At 39.6% G+C, this 15,715-nt stretch overlaps 1 protein-coding gene across 6 annotated transcripts in view; it reads right to left on the bottom strand.

Annotated features, from left to right (window-relative positions):
• Nucleotides 1-690: 690 nt before the first annotated feature.
• The window catches only part of TRPS1 (transcriptional repressor GATA binding 1), a 238,835-nt gene continuing 223,810 nt past the window's right edge, over nt 691-15,715 (bottom strand). For all 6 annotated transcript variants that reach the window (XM_053395410.1, XM_053395413.1, XM_053395415.1 and 3 more), the window contains 2 exons: nt 9,663-9,785; nt 691-3,931 (listed from right to left, as the gene is read on the bottom strand). In XM_053395410.1, the coding sequence (XP_053251385.1) occupies nt 2,870-3,931; nt 9,663-9,785 (1,185 nt within the window). In that variant the 3' untranslated portion in view covers nt 691-2,869. The remainder of the gene's footprint in view (nt 3,932-9,662; nt 9,786-15,715) is intronic.

Raw genomic sequence — 15,715 nt, 5'->3', positions numbered from 1 at the left:
AGCTAAAATTGGGGGTGGCTTGCAGATTTCCTTAAGAGCCACCCCCAAATCTGAGCCCTGTACCAAAAGAACCACTAGCCAGACATGACCCTAACCTCAATGTCCTCTCTCCCTTTTCCCAGGTTTATTTTAAATGCTCATTTTCTAGATCAGAGGATGATGCGTCTGACTCGTATTAAAAGTTAGTTTGAATTACATGAACGTTTGTGATAGGCAGCATGTAAGTGGGATCAGAAGATGGCCCTTTAACATACCTTTCTGAACGGGGGTAATCTAGCCTTGATGGGATCATAGGAAGCTGCCTTATACCGAGTCAGACGATTGGTCCATCTAGCTCAGTACTGTTTACTCACTGATAATAAGTAGTGGCTCTCCAAGGTTGCAGACTGGGATATCTCTCCCAGCCCTGCCAGGAGATGCCTGGGATTGCACCTGGGGGAGAGGAGGCTTCTACCACCGAGCTACAGCCCTTCCCCATCCCCTAGAAACAATTTCCTAGAACATTTGAGAAAACAAAACAGGGGAGGGACAGGCAACTGGATATAAGACAAGACGTTTTAAAACTTCATTCGCAGCAACATTCAGGAACCAGTTGTACTCCATAACCTCAAGAGACTAAAGAGCCTGCAATGCGAAATAAAGAAGTAAAGCCCCAATGCAACAACAACAACAAAAACACAAAAAAACCCAAAAAATGAAGCGGCTGTGTAATATGGTAAAAACGGGAGTGCAATGCGACTACAGAATGCAATAAAAACCTTCAGTGCCAAGGAGTCGTATGGCACCTCTCGACATAATCTCTGAAATGTTTCATCTGAAACATAGACAAAGCAATAAAAAGAGGATATATGTTTATCATTTTAAGCATAACAATGTGAGTTAAGAGCTTAAGAATACAAAAAAGTACTTGGAATGAATCGTGCTACCCTTTCGCTTCCTCCTAAGTAGGCGTAAAAATATTCTCGTATTTCCTTCTTGCCATTTTCTTCTTCTTTTTTCATCTTCTTCTCCCCCAGCAAATCATTAATATCAACAAAGTCCATTCATTTCATGTTACTGTTTACAATTTTAATGCACACACACACGCACAAATAAAAGAGACCTACTGCAATAGAAATTTGCTTCATTACCTTGTTTGCTACATTTGCAAATGTAAACAGAGCGAGGCTGAGCCAGCGCTGAATCTTATGCATGATGGAATATCTTTGTTGCATACGTACACTGTAGAAAATAATTATTCAATATGTCAGGCACCATTATTTGAAATGTAATACATTAATATTTACTAGAAAAATAAGTTTTTTTCCCTATTTGTTCTCCCAACTTCTTAAATGAAATAAGTTAATCTGACAGTGCATCCAGTAGCTTGTAATATCTCTTTGTATATCCCTTCGTAAAAACAACAATCAAAACTACTGGCTGGGCCGATATCGTGCAAATGAATTGAAGTCTGTCCTTTGCAGATCCTTGTAGCTTCTATGGAGGCTTGGCTAACAGCACCGTGAACCAATGATTGAATATTGAGTTATTTAGACCTATTTCCCTGAGCAGTTACGCTGAGGAGCTTTCCCTTCATGGGCTAGTTTTACAAAACCTCCCCTCTCTTTTTCTTTTTAAAGTATTGAAAACAAAAACAGCCATGAAGGCAGACACGAGCAAAAGCTGGCATTAAGTCTAGTGAAGAGATTGACCGCTACATATAAATAACCAAAGGGCATTTGGGAAAGTGAGTCATACACTCAACCCTGAAGCGAAATTTAGAAAGAATAGCTAATGCAAAACATTAATACTACGCACATCAAATTGGTAAAGAAGCTTCCATAAAAGAGATAAGTCGCCAGGCAGAGCACTTTTCTAGAGAATGTTACTCCAAAACCTGTATTTTGGCCAAAGCACGTTACTCAGAAACCCCTGAGATGTAGTTTGCAACCCTGGGGCCTGTACCGGAATGGAAATTAATGAACACCAGCACAATATCTATTTTTAAGGGCCTTCTCGCATCTTTCAGACTGGAAAGGAGAAGGTCTGGACTACAAATATATAGGTTTTCTTTTTCTTTTTCCCGACACCAGCGCCATTTAACTTTAACCTTTCCTGAGATTCTTTTTCATTTTAAAAAAAGTTTTCAGATTGCAAGGGAAGGAGCATTACTCTGAGGCTTTCATGATTTCGAATGCTCCTGATGATTGTTCCTGGGTCTGCAGGTACCTATTCGATCTACTATTGCACTAGACCTTGATAGATTGGGGAGTACTGTTGTAGACTGCAAGGCGGTAGCCACCAAAATAGTAGCTACCGGCTGGTTTTGCATGAGTGATGTCTGGAGAAAACTACTACCTCCAGATTGCAGAAATGGTGGATGCTGTCAGATGCTCTAATAAGGCCAAAGTGAACCCAAATGAGGAAAATAAAAATACTACTAGATTTCTGGACATCAGTTTATTTAACAAGTCCATTTTGCTATACAGTGTGCATATGTTACTGTACACCTGCATTATACATCTTTGCATTCTAGCCAGCTACAAGAACGAAAAGCATTAGTTGTCTGATTAGGGTTTCCCCCCCTGAAGAGACTTGCCCTGATATAGTGTCTTCTGTATAGTTTTGGTGGACGGGTCCCAAGTAAATATCCCTTAACCCCCAATTCCAGCTGCCATCCATTTTGCTTTTCCTTCTTGGTAACTTTTTTTTTTTGTCTAGAGGAAGGAAAAGGAGGGAAGAGAAAAGAACGAAGGATTGTATACTGGATAAGGCATGCTTGCTATATGAAGTGCTTAATAAGACATTACAAGCTATTGAATTCCCATCAAGGAAACCTATTTCTGTTTAATTGTGCTAAGTGCTAAGGTTTATTTTATTTTATTTATCTTTACTCTTTAGATTTGCCATTCGTTTCAGCTTGTGCATTGTTCCTGTGTAGGCCCCTCTGGATGTGAGTTGTGAAGTCATACTTGTCCGTGCAAAAATATTGGCATATGCTGCACTGAAAAGGTCCACTGTCACCATGGCAACTCATATGCAAGGCATACATCACTTCATCCAGAAAGACAATGCCACAGTGCACACACTTGGTTGACAGCTCATCTTGAGTACTTCGGTCAACTTTCTCTGTTTTGACTACATTCAAGGGACCTTCATTTTTTACATTTGGCGGTGCCTTCGCTTTCTCCTTGGAGGCACCATTTGCAGTTGGCCCAGGTCTGGAATGTTTTATCGCCAAATCTAGAGGAATGTCATTATCAGATCCGACAGCTGAAAAATGAGGAGGCAGATTAAAGGTGGGATAAGGCACATAGTTTTGGCAAGGATTTGGTAGGCCAGGCACATGACTCAAGTAGTGTGGATTCCCGGGAACGGACAGCTTATATTTACTCCAGAATCTCAGCCAATCAGCTTCACTTTGAAAGTCATTGTGTACAAATGGAAGCCCAAAGAGTGGGTACTGGTACTTTTCAATGGGGCTTCCGGGTGGCGAATAGTTCGGATGCTTAGCAGGTCTCATGTATTTCTCTATCGGGCTGCCTCTCTCTGAGCTTCCTTTTCCTTCTGATATAGAGGAACTATTGCCTGGGTCTCCGGTACTTTCCTGAGGACTTTTTATCTGAATGTGCAAAGGTTGCATCCTTTTGTGAATATCCAGAGTTTGGCTGACCAATATTGACTGCGGAGCAGAATGGCTTTTAGTCAATGAGCCCTGGGCTTCATATTTACTCAGGCTGGGAAGCTGGATTTCTCTCTGGTGACCTTCTGTTATATGATCCTCTGACCTCCTATCTAACGGGCTGCCGTTGACTTGTTCCTCACTGTTCCCTCTCTGCTGTTTGTTTAGCTGCTCAGCCTGAAGTGCCTCCGGGTTAAGGCGCTTTCTCGTTCGTCTCCTAATGATCTGCTCACCGTTGTTCTGCTTAATGATGTTTAAAGGCCTGGGAGTCTGCATATAAAACACAATAACATCATAAATAAACAAGCATTGCTAAGCAAAGCTTTGCAGAACTGCTTGTGCAAATCCCCAGTTATAGTTGCTGAACAACATCAAGCCATTGCAGGGGAACAGCTTAAAGAAATTGCTTCATCAAATCAGGAAGACAGAAGGTCAAAGCAAGCACTCCTTAATTTTATATAATTAAAAATCTGTCAACGCCCCCTTTCAATGGTTTAGCTGGTATCAAAGTGCTTTAGCCAGTATCAAATCTCTCCACCCTAACAACTTTTTATGTTACTTTCAAGAGTCCCCTGAGCACACAAAATTCCTAATAATGACCATATTGACTGAGTATATTCTAAACTACAAGATCTTAAATCTGATCTTGGTTTGATCTCCCAGTTGGTAAGAAACCAAGATTTGTTGAAGCCAAACATGTGAGGCAGAGAGGAAGGGAAGGAGGCACACAGCTTGTCGCTGGACTGAAAAACCATGGTTTATTGGACCGGGATAATTTCCTCTGCCTCCCTCCCTATTTTCCCTTCCCACCTTGAGTTACTTGGATATCATGACCCCTTGTTGAAGATCAATGTTTTAAGTGACTCATGATTGTGACTCATGAATTATGCATATCAGCGTTTTAAAACCAACATTAGACTAGACAGCATGCGAAACAAGCCAACTTCCTTACCAGCACCTTTACACAGGTGTCTGCTTGCTTCACCTGGCTCCTTCACCCCACAACTTTCTAGCCTCTCTTTTGAAGTCAGACAAGTTGTGTCAGTGATTGCCTCTCAAGCTTTATTCTATTAAAAATCTAATCTCCACCCCCATCATTCTGCCCGGACGCTGAGGTCCAGCGCCGAGGGCCTTCTGGCGGTTCCCTCATTGCGAGAAGCAAAGCTACAGGGAACCAGGCAGAGGGCCTTCTCGGTAGTGGCGCCCACCCTGTGGAACGCCCTTCCAGCAGATGTCAAAGAGATAAACAACTACCTGACATTCAGAAGACATCTTAAGGCAGCCCTGTTCAGGGAAGTTTTTAACGTGTGATATTTTACTGTATTTTTGGTTTTTATGGAAGCCGCCCAGAGTGGCTGGGGAGGCCCAGCCAGATGGGCGGGGTATAAATAATAAATTATTATTATTATTATTATTATTATTATTATTATTATTATTATTATTTTGAATAAATATTCACTATGATTTAGGTGTTTAATAAGAAGTGAAAACTTTTATTTCATGAGAACAGTAGTGGTTGAATTTCCCACTCTATGATTCTGTTCTAGGAAGTGCAAGCTCCTCAATAAGCAAAGAGGAACTGTGGGGCGGGAAATAAGATGGTTATGATATAAGGTCCCAAAGTTCAGACAAGTAAGTTGAACACTCAATTCTCTTTTACTGGTATAGTTTAAAAATGCTTTACATATATCTATTGTTACATTAAATAACATCTCTGCATGAATATTTCTGCCTTTTTAAACTTGTAATCTTTGCTATACGCTAGTGTAACACATGCCAGAATGGCGATGATGGATTCCCCCTTGGCTTGCTCATCATTCCTGTTCACTGTAAAACACACATATGTGGTGCCAGGATGGGAAACTGCCTGGTAAACCTATATATATATCATATATTCAGTTACGTCATGGAAGAAAGGGACAATACGAACATACAAACATACAAACACACTCAACTACCCACTGGTTCCTAGGTTTTCTAGCACCACTGAGAAATGGGACTTAGGACTGTGTATATTATGGAGATGGATTGGACGAGGGGAATAAATCCACTGTGGAAGTACATGCCAGATACACCACTGATCTCAATTTCTGTCAATTGCTGCTTTTATTTTTAATGCCACTTCAGTTCTAAAGGGCTTCTGTTGTGTTCTATGAGACACAGTAGAGAGGCAATTTGGAAGCAAAAGCTGATCACTTTGAATACTGGGGCAATGAGAAGTCCATGCCCATATACTTTTCACTACATAAAGAGGCAGTTGTTATAATGGGGTGGCGGAGAGAATATAGCAATATTAGGGTGTGAATTAATTTGCAAGCTATTTCTGAAACTGAGATCTATCCATACTCGCTACAGTTTATACACTACCGGTAATTTACTTCCAGTTCAAACTGTGTTACTGAGGAGTCAGAAATTTCCTGTGTTTATATAGCTTTGTAAAAATGGGGGGGGGACCCCAACCTTCTAAATATCTACATTTATTTCAGTGTGTTTCTGTTTGTCACAGCCTAGCAGGGTTAATTATATCTATGGGCTTTGACTGGGCAGTTAAATTAAACTCATTAATGTCAGTGTACATCAAATAACATCTCACTACGATGCTCCAATACTGCTACTAAAGATGGTGTTATCTTAGTTCTGTTGCTAATGAAATAAAGGTTTTACAACTTATAACCAATTAGCAATGTTGCCAGAATACATTTATTAGGATTACTTCGCATGTTTTATGATACCTTTTAATTTAAAATATCTAAAATTGTAGCTATAATGTATTTAATTTCTTTCTTTCTTTCTTTGTGTGTGCGTGTGTGTGTACACCACACACACACACACACACACACACACAATCTCACAAAACTAACAATGTCTTCCATCACTTCTAAGAAGGGGGGGTGTCAAAAGAGGCAGTACAGCAATATTCCAAGACAAGATATAAACAGTGGATCAAAAATTAAATAGAATTAGAAAAGGCGCCAGATGAAATTATATTTAGATTGAATTTGCCATCTGTGTGATTATGTTGTTAAATAAACTATAACAAACTATTTCACACTAAAAGTCAGGATTAAAACTCTCATAAAATTGCATGAACTCTCATATAATTGGGGGAAGTCAACATTGCATCCTTCCAATTGTCCTGCCTGTGAAAACACTGCAGCTTGGAATAACCCGCTTGCCCCCAATCCCCTGTGCTGTTATGGGGTTCTCCCCCATAACCCAATTTCAGCAGATACAGGGGAATGTGGGGGGAAGTCCTATTGTGCAAGCAGAAGTCCTTACACAGCACTTCCACTGCTGGGGCTGGTTAGGTGAATGCCACCCAATAATTTTATTTATTTGTTCAAGGAATGCTCTTATATGGGCCATTGAAATCTGGCTAATACAGTGGTGCCTCGCAAGACGAATGCCTCGCAAGATGAAAAACACACAAGACGAAAGGGTTTTTCAGTTTTTGCGTTGCTTCGCAAGACGATTTTCCCTATGGGCTTGCTTCACAAGATGAAACCGTCTTGCGAGTTTGGAACGACCTTGGGACATGAGAGGCCAAGAGGATGAGATAAAAACAAGAGCAAAAACAAAAATTGCACAAAGGAGAAGAGGTTCCATATCAGGCTTAGCCCTTGCAGGTGTAGAAGGGCAGGAAAGAGGGATGGATACAGTGACACAAGCATTATTAAAAATCAATGAATCATTAGAGGCTTTGACCAAGCAAGGTACAGAAAACTCTAAACAACTAACAGAGCTATCAGAGAAGCTTGATTTGAATACTAAAAGTGTTGCATCTAATACAGAGACTATAAATAAATTAATTGAAGAAAATGTTGTAATTCGTAAGACTGCTGAGGAGGCAAAATTTTGGCTGAATCGACGCAGGTAAAGCTAGAACCTGTTTGTAAAAAGCTAGAGGAGCACGAGGCGGCCCTGTCCCTAATAGATCTTCAGAGGAAGGAGAGGAACTTGAGATTGAGGGCCGTTCCAGAAAGTGAGCAGGACAATTTGGCAGAGTTCCTCACAAAAGAATTTGTGGATTTTTGGCAAGCGAACTTGAAAGAAGAGGAATTCAAGATAGTTACGGCCTTCAGACTGGGTAGAAGACAGAATAAAAAGAAAGCAAGAGATTGCCTGATAACTTTGAGATCTAAGGAGGAGAGAGATAAAATATTGAATTTACAATATCAAAGATCTCTGGAGATTGAAGACTCCTTTGTGCAGATTTACAAGGATATTCCTAAATATATCTTGGAAGTGAGAACCTACTACAGGGATTTGACTACCCTGTTGATGAAGAATAACATAATATACAGATGGGAGTACCCACAAGGCCTGTCTTTTAACTACAAAGGGAAAAAAATCAAAATAAAAACAGTGCAAGATAAAGAACAGTTTTTAGAAAAAAATCAGGAAGACCTCGTGAAGGGAGTGGTGGATCTGACCACTGAGGCAAAGGACTTAGCGGATATATCGAACTTGACATTTGGACTTCAGACCCCAACAAAGGAAGAACAACTGCTGGGGGCAGCTGGAGGAGCAACAAAGTAAACAACAATATGGCTTTACAATTTTTAAGCTGGAATTGTAACGGTTTGAACCTTCCCAGAAAAAGACGTGAGGTTTTTCATATTTTAAAAAAATAACAATTGGACTTGATTTGTTTGCTTGCTGAAAAAAAAAATTCAAAACAGGGATGCAGAAAAGGGAGGCATGGGGAAGTCGCTGAAACTGGGTATATGAAAAAATTTATGAAATTATACATGTTTATATGTTTGTTTGTTTGTGTTTGTCTTTTGTATTGTTTTATATTATATGTTGAAAAACCAATAAAAATCTTATAAAAAAAAAATAATGAAACCGTCTTGCGAGTTTGTTCGCTTTTTTCTTAAAGCCGCTTGAAGAGGCGCAGTTGCGACGGACCGTGCTTCGCAAGACGAAAAACATCGCAAGACGAAAAGACTCGCGGAACGAATTAATTTCGTCTTGCGAGGCACCACTGTATCTGGTATGGTCAATGGCCTGCTTTGGACGTACATAAACAGGCCAGTTAAGCAAATATATGCATGAGCCTTGTTCCCTTCTAGGCACAACACAGTTCAATGGGTTGATTAATCATAGCTTTCTCTTATGTCTATTTTTCTTTATTTTGTAATATTTATATGCCGCTTGATGGTAAGAAGAAAACCTCAAAGTGGTTCAAAATGTGTTACCAGAACTGGAACAAGCCAAGGTCTTAAACCACATTTCTGATTGGGCTTAAGATCGTGGCTTGTTGAGTTTCTGGTAACTATGGTTTACCAGTTCAGATGTAATGGGAAACTAGGGTTAATTAAGCCTGGAAGTCCTACAGTGAATCAAAAGGGAAGGGTGGAGCAGGTTGGCATAAACCAAGCTATGTTCATTGGAACAGGACAGTATGTCTGTCCCTTGATCATACGTTGTTGGGAACAAAAATATTGCCCTGAAGCTGAGTTATGAGGCTGGAGCTAGATGTTAACAAGGGACATATTTCTGCTTTCTATCCATCAGACCATTGGACCATTCAGCTCAATGCTGTTTACAATGATTGACAGCTGCCAATCAGGGGTATCTTCCCACTCTACCTGGAGATACCAGGGACAGAAACTGAGTCTTTCTTCCTTCATCAGCTCTGCCAGTGAGCTACAAGCTTTCCCCCTTTGTGATCAATATGAGGGGATCTTGACAAGTTCTGTTGCAACATATTTCTGTGAACTTCTTGGGTGGGAGGAGGAAACACCCCCACTTTTATTCTTTATTTTGTATCAAAATAATTAATGCCTCATTGGTAATCTCCAGCATAGACGCCTCTCCGTGGTGTATCAGCATGTTCCATAATGAATCACATCTGATCCCAGAGTGGCCGCGTTGGGAAGAAGAAGAAGAAGAAAAAGGGGGGGTGGGAATGCAGTTAGGAAATTAACCGCAGCTGCCCTACTTCAGCCTAGCTGCCGAAAACCTTTCCTGCATAAAACGAGTAAGTTCTTCCTACCGAGTGAAGCTTCTGGTAGAGACCACACGCGTTGCATACATATCCTCCATTTGCATTCTTTCGCCAGAGAGAGGTCTTTGTGGTCAGGCAGTTGGCACAGAAAACTCCTGAGCCTCTACGTCTCTGAAAGGAGAAAAAAAGGGGGGGCACAAAGTCAAAGGTTAAGCCACGTGATCTGTGGAGTTAGGACAAATCAACACAGGAGTTTTGTCTCTAGGCTGGCAACAATTGATAGCATAAAAACCACACTGCCCATAATGAGGTCAGGTTCAATTGCGCTTAATAGGGAGCGCTGATTTTCATTACAATTTACCCTACAGTGATGGATGAGGTGTGCGAAATACCACCAATTCCCTCTCGACCCCCCAACCCGGTAACAGCTTTAACTTTTTGAACTTTAGTGTCTGTGCCCTTCTAATGACTGGATTCTGAACTCGGAATTTCAATATTCTATTTTGACACAAAATGATCTCTGCTGATCTTGCTAGCTGCTTTTTGCAAGGATTTCACAGTTTTAATTATAAATATTAATTACAAATTGTGTGTGTGTGTGTGTGTGTGTGTGTGTGTGATTCCAGTTTGTTTGTCTCATTCCAGTTCTTGTAAAAGAGCCTATACGTCATTAACAATATACACAATACTGAACGTAATTCCCACATAGGTTAATATAAAACTAAAATCCACTTATGCTACTTTCGATTTCCCACAGCTGACTGAGACCACGGCCTAATTTCATCGGTGAAAAATATGGCATTGTTAATGATACCACTTCTGAACTTAGTATGAAACTAGGCAATGCCGCCTTATCAGTGGAGAGATTTTTACTTTCGTTTTAATTTAGTAAAGGCAAAACTTTTCCAAATGCAAAATGAACATTAACTGGACTGCTGACTGAGCTCTACAGCTTTACTAATAGCCCATTCAACATTTACTAATATTCCATCTTGTTCAGCATCGGGCAGCGCTGACCAGAGAAGCTTGTTAAATTCCTTCTGTGACATAATGATATCATTAAACTTTTCATTTCAATAAGAACACCACAAGGGAAAAAAAACCCAGGCTGTTTTTGTGGGCACAACTGCTAACAACAATGACATGGCTGTCTTGTTCTGCCAACCCCCCCCCCGGTGAAAAAAAAAATCATTTCAACATTGGTTTCTTTCTTTATTTTTTACAAACTTTTATTAAATGTTCTCTGCCCTGCACAAGTGTGGAGGGAAAACAGTTTCACTAAAAGATTAAACTGATTTTGTTCTAAATTAAAAAATTACCAGTCCTGTAAATCAAAATTTCAAGGTTTCATCAAATTTAAGTAATTTATTTAACTTTACGCCATACTGTAGGGAAGGGGGGCTATCAGTGCCAAGAAAATACAATGGTTATAATTGTACTCTGATACATTTCAAATGGAAAGCTTTTTGCAGACATAATTTTGGCTTGGAGTATGGAACACTTTCTTGGCATCGAAAGGGCATTTGATTCATCGGGTGTTTCACAATGTATCACTAAAAAGACCTGGTGATCAGCCAGCTCCCTATAGGGTAATTTTTCCATCCAGATGCAAGCGCTATCAGAGGCCCTCGTCAGCTAAACTAATTATGATCTTGCATTTGCTGATGCCTGCTCACTCTAACGTTCGACACCCCCCATTAATCACCAATACGAGGAAAATGAATGAAACACAGGGAAACGAGGGCAGGTAACCTACACGGCCATAAAAATCTAAAATGAGAGCAATAATTTAACAAGACTGGGGAAATGTTTTTCGGTGAGCACCAAAGTCAGCCTAACAATTGCCCTTTTAAACCAAGAACACAATTTCATTAGTGTAGCAGGTTGTCTTGCTTCAAGTCGAGGTAATAAAATCAAGAATGCTAGCGGAATGATCTCCTGGTCCCACCCCTCCAACCAAAAACCACTAAATCATAATCATAATTACACCTCATTGTCTCACCTATGTCTCAGTTACAATAGGACCACTCCATGTCCAATTATTTCATAATGTACTATGCATTTATAAACATGTGCATTTATAAACCAGTTAATATTGAAGAATCTTTAAGCCGTGTCTGGGAAAACTTTGCTCCTCCAGTTGCCACTGGGCAACAACTCCAGTCATCCCTGGCCATCGGCCATGCTGGGTGTGTCTGATAGGGACTGTAGTCCAATCATGTTTGGAGCACCAGAGGTTCCTTGCCTCAGCTCTAAGTAGTGTACAATATAGAAAGTGATTTTATATATATATACCATATAAATCCATCCTTTAAAACCAACCTTAAAAAATTAAACACCAATAGAACTGCAATAGAAAGACTATTAACAGAAAATAGAAGAAAAACAAATAAAACAGGAATTCAGGGGATTTAAACACATAAAACAACATCTCATCTCACGGGTCAGGGGAATCCTGGGCAAATAAATAAGTCTTTGCAAGGTATCTGGAGGGGGAAGGGCAGTCCATAAAAAGGGGGAAAGGGGCAGAAAATGCCTGTTTTGGGGTTATTCCTCTGTAGGATGTGGTGCCTTAGTATAATTTATCCAGGTGATCTCATAGGGCAATACAGGGGCAGGTGGTCTTTTGGGGAATATGCATAGAATGCTTATTATTTATACGCATAAAATAATTCATTATTAGTTTATCTATTAAGCATCTATATATGCATAGAAGGTTAATTACCTATCTACACCACTGAAACCCTGGGGAAACCTAAAAACAAAAAACCCGCAATAAAATAAAAGATGTGATGATTATTTGTAAACACTTTAAGGCGAAGGAATTATTTGGAACAAATGATTTGTGAAGGCAGTTTACTGATCGGGAATGACTGTCTACAATTACTGTGTTGTATATTATGCAAAAATATGGAGTGAAAAATTATCTATGCAACTGGCACACCATGCAATTCAATGGTGGTTGAATTTGCTGGACCCTAAGTGTAAATAGAATAATAGAATCGTGGAACTGTAGATTTGGGAGGAACTGTGAGGGTCAGCTAGTCTAACCTGCTGCAATACAGAAATCTTTTGCCCAACACAAGGCTTTAACCCACGACCCTGAGATTAAGAGTCTTTAAAATGAAGATTCTTCCTTGCTACTGAGTGTTTGTCAGTGTGACCAAAATTTAAAGGAGAAACCACAACTACATTAGACACATAGTTATTTCATCAAATATATGCCAAGACGCAACTAAATTCAAGCTAAACTGTGTAGCGATGAACTAGCCTGCCATAGCGACTGGGATTAATAAACACATGCCAGATAAGGCCAGAGGAGAGGTTAAATTCAACTTCTCTGCTCCTAATCAATAAAGTGATCTTTATTTGGATTTAAGTTAATGTTTCTGTGCCTTCTTTTATATCTTTGGGTCATGAGCCATTCTGAAAAGCAACACAGAGCTCACAAGTGCCGTAACTTGCAAGTGCCAAAATCACAACGGTATAAAATTACACAGGCTGTAGTTAGAAGAAAGTAATCTTACTTTATTACCTGATAGATTGTGGGGGGGGGGAAATGTGGACCTGGAAATTGTTGGAAAGTTGTTGTATTTTCTGTGACAAGATTGGAAATAATTTCAAAAAGGGGAGAAAATCTGAAGGTGCATCCAGTTCTTACTTAAGAGATTGGATTGTTTTAGAACTGATTAAGTTAACCAAGTGGAAAGGATGTAAAATCTCTAACAGGATAAATAGAAGCTATTTATTACACATTGGAAAGCAAGGTAATTCAGGAAATGTATTGTTTGGAACCAGTATGACCCATCTAACCTATTTCTTCCTGTGTTAAATGGCTGTTGTTTTATATAAAATCAATAAACATATTTTTTAAAAAACAATTCCTAGTTTCTGTGCAAACAGTGTAATGTTCTTCATAATCTGGATGATGAACAGATTGGAGCTTCTTCATCTTCTTCAATTTAGATACTACTTAATTCCAAAAAAAGAATTTACTAGTGTGACTGAAATCTGTAATTTCCTCGTTGGGAATACAAATTTGTCTAATCGGTAACCCTTCACTGTATTACAAACTGAGTGGTATTTCCTCCAAAGTTATTCTCTGGCTTGCAATACCAAACTAAATTCTGTATATGTGTGGTCAGCAGACCAAGTACCTGAGGCCAGCTGCCTTATAGGTGCATTAAATTCCTTAATGCCCAACCTGATCCTAAACCATCACAGAGAGTTGTGAAACATGGAGAAAAGCATTATTTTATTTGACTGTTATCTTCTTTATTTGTGTCAATTTTCTCTACTGTTATTTTGCGAAATGTGATTGTTCAGTTCCCAATCCATCTCTTGTTCCTGAGTAGGTTTTTTTTTTAAAGGTAGGGGATGAATTTTCTGCAATGCCTGTTTCTGCAACTACAATTCCTAGAATAGGACAAAGCATAGAAGACTAGCATGAACCAATGTTATGATCCCCAGCCCACCCTGAATGATCACCAATAAAACTCACAATTCCTTTTCTAAAGATAATTCCAGCAAAAACAACTTATTTCTTAGAAAACCTGAAACCCAAGCATTTAAAGCACATTCAGACCACTTTAACAGGCACAACTGTAGCTTATCCCTCATCACAGGGCTACAATCAAATTGCAATTCCCAGGATTCTTTGGGGGAAAACCATGTCCTTTAAAAGTATGGTGTGAAAACAAAACAATCCAGAATAAAACATTCACACTTCAAGGAATTTTTTCCCCCAGATCCTTCTCTAAGTGAAGGATATTTATTTACCTCTCACTCCAGATGTTGTTGGAATACAATTCCCATCGGCTCCAGTCAGCAAGGCCAATGGTCAGAGATGATGGGAGTTGTAGTCCACCAACCTCTGCAGGATACCACACTGCCTATGTCTGCATTAGCCGCTTGCATCCCATTTCATGCATCCCACCTTTTATCCCAGCCCTAACAGAACCTCCTAGCAGCACTTCTGAACATGTCCCTGAACAAAGATGAAGGGGTCTGGATTCCCATCAACGCCACTTGTTACTAATTGGAGTTATCCATGTAGATTTCCTGTACGTGCTTGGGAAAAGAAGCCCAAAGGGTCTATAATTGAAACTATGTTTCTGCTGCGTCAATCTTTAATTATGTGGATCCTTATAGCCAGTACATTATAATAAGACTGCCTGAAGGGACCACTACAGTTAAGGGTCTGTCAGTATTTCCATTTTAGTTCCTAGGTTGGGGTGTTTAATATCTCAGTTGTCTCAAATCACATTGGGCTGAAATTTGGCACACAAATTGGCCAGCACAGATGTGAAGTGGTTTTTAAAAAAAACAAAAAACAAAAAACTTTATTTAAATCAGTTCAGCTGTTTATAATTTGGAGGAAAGCCAACTATGGAAAAAAAATTCAGGTTTGTGGATAATACCTCTCCCCCTTTCTCAAAGCGTTTCCAGGAAAATAGCAAACGTATCTTACAGGAAAGCTTCCTGAAACATTAATTTAAGGGAAAAGAAAGCTTAGTGGGGATTTAAAGAGAAGACTGTATTTAGTCTCTGAGCATGTTCCAAAAGTTTTCATGGATAAGAAGCATGATGAAGCCATGAAAAGACACATCAACCCAGACACAGGGAAATGGATTTGCATTTTTAGTGACTGCAATATCTTGGGATTTTCCACTGGAACATGCATTACTCACATGAGGGGAGCCATGCAGTTTCTGGGGAATGAGCCTCTGGACACCCGAGAGCTAAAATGATTGCCATTGAGTTCACTATGTGATTACTGTTTCACTAGGAACCAATAGGAAGCAGAAAAGGATCCCTATCCACAGTTAAGCATGAGAGTGAGAGTGGGGGAATAAGAGCAAGTTCACAGCATATCAGAGGAGCAATGGCTATGAAGAGGCATGAAAAAGATGTGCTTTCAGCTATAAGGGTTCTGGTATTTTGGACTCTACAAAACCACTAGTTTAGCCATGAAAACTAAACACAATGAACATCTGTTACTACCCTAGTTTTACCAGGATAGTACCAGAAGGATTTTCAAAATTAGTCATGTTTTTTGAGAGTCCCATATATAAAAACACAAAATGAGGGTTTGTAATCAG

Source organism: Podarcis raffonei, chromosome 7 (assembly GCF_027172205.1).
Source record: "Podarcis raffonei isolate rPodRaf1 chromosome 7, rPodRaf1.pri, whole genome shotgun sequence".
Classification (NCBI taxonomy): Eukaryota; Metazoa; Chordata; class Lepidosauria; order Squamata; family Lacertidae; genus Podarcis; species Podarcis raffonei.
The sequence above is the reverse complement of the archived record's forward strand: the minus strand, read 5'-3'. Positions and strand labels throughout refer to the sequence as shown.